Raw genomic sequence first — 5,553 nt, 5'->3', positions numbered from 1 at the left:
ATGCTTCTTGTTTTGAACTCATATTTGATGTAACTATGTCATTACATAGTGCCGAAAGACATGTTTAGGAAGAAATAACGCGCCTTTTTTGAACTCTTTTAGTAAGTAAATGTTTTTAACAGTCGCAGAAAGAAAAATTAGTATGATGATTCCGCATTTTTATTTTGAAGTTTATGAGCAATGTACTTAAAAATAAGAAAGAAGGAAAACTTTTTTGTCTTGCATTAATGCAGGACAAAATCAGGTAATAATTTTAGGACGTTCTAATTTCTAAGAGATCAAAACTTTGAACATCCACTATGTTAGTCAAATGGGTTAACAATAAAATTGATATCACAATAAATATACTAATGTTAAATTAAGTTTGTATAACCAAATAAAATGAAGTCGGGTGAATTGCAATTATCTAGGTGTAGATACAATTCTTTGTAATGACTTTTTTAATCGTTTCCAAAACATTTTGCATTCTTCAGAATCTGACTGCTTACATTCTGAGAGCGATGGCCACTTAATGTACGTTTTTACTTCCATTAGATATTGCAGATTCTTTGGTCTTTTGTTACGTGGTATATCTTCCAAAAATACCAGTATTAAATGCTCTTTATTGACTTCAAAAATTCTAAATTCAAAGTTGTTATTATGAGTGCAGTCACAAAAATATTAGTATACCTATGTTGAGCTAAATACATCTCAAATTGACACCAATGACTTAAAAGGAAATTACTAGATATAATTAACATCATTGCTCGAGAACGGTCCATGCATGAAATTATGTTGTCCAGAATTGTCATCCCAACCTAGTTGCATATAAAATGATATAAAATAAAAACAGACCATTAATTATTTTAAGTTTCGTATTTATACCTCGAAATCTCGTTCGTGCATACAAATGGAAAGGTCACCGACTTCTTCTACATTTGGCAACAATTCCTCCAAAATCCATTGCCGATCATTTTGACAATAACTTATAAATATATCGTATACAAGATTAGGATCGTTTATAGCCAAAGCATTCAATTTATCAATATTATCTTTAGTAACTTCTGATACTAGTGCTGCCGATTTAAGTGATGAGTAATAATAATAAATATGCCACCGTTTGTAGTATATCACTATACCAAGTAATGATAGTCCTAATAAAGTAGAAACACAAACTATAATAGTTTTCATAAGAGTCTGTAATCGGTCAGTTAAATCTTCAAACACCTGAGAAACGCAATTAAGTTCACCGAAATTCATTCGTTGTGTTTCATTAAAACAATAATAGTCTGTGTCTTCATAATCTAGCAGCTGAAATTTCAGAGTTGTGCCATTCAATTTATCATATATGTAAACTGGTTCAGAACCTGAACATTGAGCGGAAGTGTCAGATCGCAGCACTCGAAAAAAATGGGGAATAACACGAAATTTTTGTTGTTTTTTTGCAATCTCATATTGCTTAATATTATGAAAACTGCGATTCAATGAAGTAAAATATCTTTTCGTTATATAATGAGAAAAATCTATGAAATCATTTGCATTAAGAGTGTAATTAGTCGCGAAATTTGTTCTTCCCATAACACTTCGCATACCAAGAGTTAAGTTTGATGATATGTATTTATTAATGAAACTTGAGTTTTTTATTATAAAATCTTGAGCGTCTTCAATTAAATTACGGGCACATTCCGCTTCTTTATTATTGGCTGCAGAAATATCAACCAATTCTCGCAAGAGACAATCACAAACAAAGTTATTGTCACCAAGGCTAAGATAATCCAATAACTGAAAATCCTTTAACATTTCTGATGTTAATATGTTAATATTATTTCCACGAAGATTTAATACCCTTAGCTTTAGATTGTCAGTGAATGCACGAGTGTACCAATTTCCGATGTAGTTTGCACTCAAATCAAGAAATTTTAAGTTTTTAAGTGTATTAAATACATCTGTCGTAATAGTATTTAAATTATTACCAGATAAGCCGAGAACATTTAATTGTCGTAAGCCCTTTAACCAGTTTAAATCCTTTATATTAGATGATTCAAAGAACAAATATTTTAACGTATCTGCAACGCCATCAAATGCATCATCAATTATATTATATGAAGCGTATGGATTACCAGAGAGATCAATTCCAACTAAAGCTGTATTTTTAAAAATAGCACTTCCAACCATTGGAAATGAGGTGTAGCATAAACTTAAATACTTCAGTTTTTCACTTAAATGAGCGAAAGCTACAGCACTGCTTCTGGTTATTTTTGTATGTCCCAAATCCAGGTATAACAAGTTCGGTAAGAACTTAAAGGTAAGTTTTTGAATTTTTACTCCATAAATTAGGTTAATAACAGCTTCAATTGTAGGCAAAGGCAAGTTATAATTAAAGTCTAAAACATTTGTAAAAGATAGATCCAAATATTGAAGTCCACTTATATATTGGAAGGTATCGGATGGAATAGTCATCATTTTATTGTGTGATATAAAAAGCTTACGTAACTTTGTCATGTTTCGAAATATATTTGCAGTTAAAAATTCGATATTGCAGCTACTAAGATCCAACTCGAAAAGTTGTGGCAATACTGGAAATGTCGCCCAACGAATATCATCTTAAAAAACAAAAGCAAGAAAAAAATTACTCAATATTTTGGTATAAATATATAATATATGTATCATTACTTATTAAATTTCACATATTTATGATCAGTATACCCATTTGAGGACAGTGAGAGTATTAGATCAATCGTTGACAAACGTTAGAAATTAAATATTGAGTTGAATTATCCACGAGTAAGACATGGATGAATATATTGCTGCTAATCAAATAATAATAAATTAAGTTGAAATTCATTTTGTTTAAGGCAGGCTACTAGAAGAAACTAAATTTTTAATTTTCGGTGTAACTGAAGACCACTGATTTTTATAGTACATTATATATCAACAACTTCTTTTTAGTTTGCAAATTCTAATATATACCACCAGAAAGTAATAAAGTGATTTAAGTTTTGGAATAATTAAAAATACTTAAGAGAAATTTTAAAAAAAAAGTTGTCCTGCAAATAAATAAATTTTCGTAATAATTATTCTTATTTTTCTTTTTAGTGTTGCTTAAGCTTATTGCTTTTTCTTGAGTAAAAATATTCCCTTTATATCTAATCAAATCAAAGTACCAGGTGTATTGATGTTTTTTCGCGATTTTTTTTTTTTTGTTAACAAAAAAGAGTAATTTTCGAAAGAAATTAATTTTATTTAATCTTGGCAATCGGTTTCTGCACATTTCACCCATCTTTTAGAAAATTTATAAACACCATGACAGAAAAACTGCGACATTAGCGACAAACTATTCGTAGAGCTACTTCCCAACTTTCTCGAAATTGTTATTATCTAATATTTATATCTAATCAAATCTCACTGGTCATGTAACAAGATCACTTTGCCACATCTTCTGTCCCATTCCGGTCGTCTTTCGATCAATGCATTATTTAAATTAATCATTTGTGGCGATCGCGCTGTGCATTAACGGTTTCGACATTAATGAAATCCGGTTTCACATATCTTAATCAAAGAAGAGTATTCAGCATATGTTTTTAAAAACAAACGAATTGTTTCAAGCACCTTTTTCTTTTGATTAAATAAGAAAAGCAAAGCCGCAAATGTTCTTTTTTAGGTACAAAATTCGACTTAAGCATTGAACGACAAAACAAAGATACTAGTTTTGCATTATAATTACAAGGTGAGATGAAAAAACTGCAACCAACTTCAGACTGCTGTCATTTCTAAACCGCTCGTCCCACAGCTGTCAGATTTATTCTAGTGACAGCTCATTATATTGTTTACAAGCGCACAAAAGCATTTTGGTGGGAATTTTTCAAAAAAAAAGTTATTTGTGATGGAATTCAAGCGTGATAGTGTGATTGCTTTGCATTTGGCTGGAAAACCACAAGTGGCTATCGTTAGAGCCCTCCAGCATTTAGAAGTGAATAAATGTTTTGTGTCTCGTACCATCGCTCGTTACCATGATACTGGTAGCGTAGCCCGACGTCAAGGAAGTGGACGAAAAAAAACAGCAACATCGGCAGAAATGGTTCGAAAAGTGAAAAAGCGAATTGAACGAAATCCGCGTCGCAGTGGACGAAAAATGGCTCGTGAGCTGAACATATCGCAATATGCCATTCGGCAAATATTGAAAAATGAGCTTGGACTAAAGCCATTCAAGTTCCAAAAAGTGCAAGATCTTACTGATGCGCAAAAAAAAGTTAGACTCGAAAAAGCTAAAGAGTTGTTTCGCTTGGCCGAAAGTGGTGAACTGCCGAATTTGGTTTTCTCCGATGAGAAACCATTCGTTATCCAGCAGTTTGTAAACAAACAAAATGATCGTGTTTACTTGCCAGAGAGGTCAGCTGAAAATTTGCAACTTCGGTTGGCCATCACAACTCAAAAGCCGGCCATGGTGATGGTGTGGGCCGCCATAACAGCCGATGGTCGCTCGCCGCTCGTATTCATCGACCGTGGTGTCAAATTAAATGCGCAAATCTATCGCGAAAATATTTTGGAGGGAGTTCTGAAGCCCTGGGCACGCAAACATTTCGGCCGCAGACCTTGGACATTCCAACAGGACTCAGCACCATCGCACTCAGCACGCGCCATCCAAGAATGGTTAAGAAATGAGGTTCCTCGCTTCATTTCCACCGCACAATGGCCACCAAAATCTCCGGATGCCAATCCGTTGGACTATTGTGCCTGGGGTATTTTGGAAAGCAAGGTTGGAACTAAAAAATACCAAAGTGTCGATCATCTCAAGCAAGCGCTTCGCCGAGAATGGGACAAAATACCGCAGAGCCACTTTCGGGCCAAAGGTGGCCAATTCGAACAAATCTAAACCGATTCTCAAATTTGATGTTATTTCCGACATTTTTTGCTTTCATTCAATAAAATTTAAAAAAAATGAAAAAATTATGGCGTTTTACTTTGTTGCAGTTTTTTCATCTCACCTTGTATATAAAATCAGATTTTTTGAGAAAGTTTTTAAACTTCTGCATTGGTGTTGTCGTTATATTGGACACTGGAAACACAGGTCAATTTATTGAAAGATGTTAGAAATTTTCGAATTATTAAATACGAGGCTGAGTGCTTATTAGAAATTTGCTTGTACCTTATTGTTTGTGAACATTGAGATATTCACACCAGGAATTTTCTTTTTTTCTTATTTTAAAAATTTTCTAGGAAAAAAAGTTGCAAAAAATTCTAAGTTTATATTTATAAATCTAACAACATTCATTCTTCTTATTATTAAGAATATTATTATCGTATTAATGGAAAAGTAATACCACAATGCAATGACACCAAATACTTAGGAATGCACCTCGATTAAAGGCTTACGTGGAAAAAGCATATAGAAACCAAAGTAACCCAAATTAAACTCAAACAACAAGAACTAAACTGGCTGATAAATAACAATTCTAAACTTAATCTCACCTATAAAGTGCAACTTTACAACACAATGATGAAACCCATATGGACCTACGGAATTGAACTCTGGAGCTCAGCTTCTCCATCAAACATTGAAAAACTTCAAAGAAC

At 32.8% G+C, this 5,553-nt stretch overlaps 1 protein-coding gene across 1 annotated transcript; it reads right to left on the bottom strand.

The window, feature by feature from the left end:
• LOC119673040 (toll-like receptor 4) lies at positions 1-2,582 on the bottom strand (the record flags this gene model as incomplete). Its single annotated transcript, XM_038084253.1, is given in 3 exon segments — positions 1-619; positions 670-797; positions 865-2,582. Coding segments are annotated over 3 exon segments (1,962 nt in total). The 3' UTR covers positions 1-402.
• Positions 2,583-5,553: the final 2,971 nt, after the last annotated feature.

Source organism: Teleopsis dalmanni, chromosome 1 (genome assembly GCF_002237135.1).
Source record: "Teleopsis dalmanni isolate 2A chromosome 1, ASM223713v2, whole genome shotgun sequence".
NCBI lineage: Eukaryota > Metazoa > Arthropoda > Insecta > Diptera > Diopsidae > Teleopsis > Teleopsis dalmanni.
This window is presented reverse-complemented; position numbering and strand designations above follow the sequence as displayed.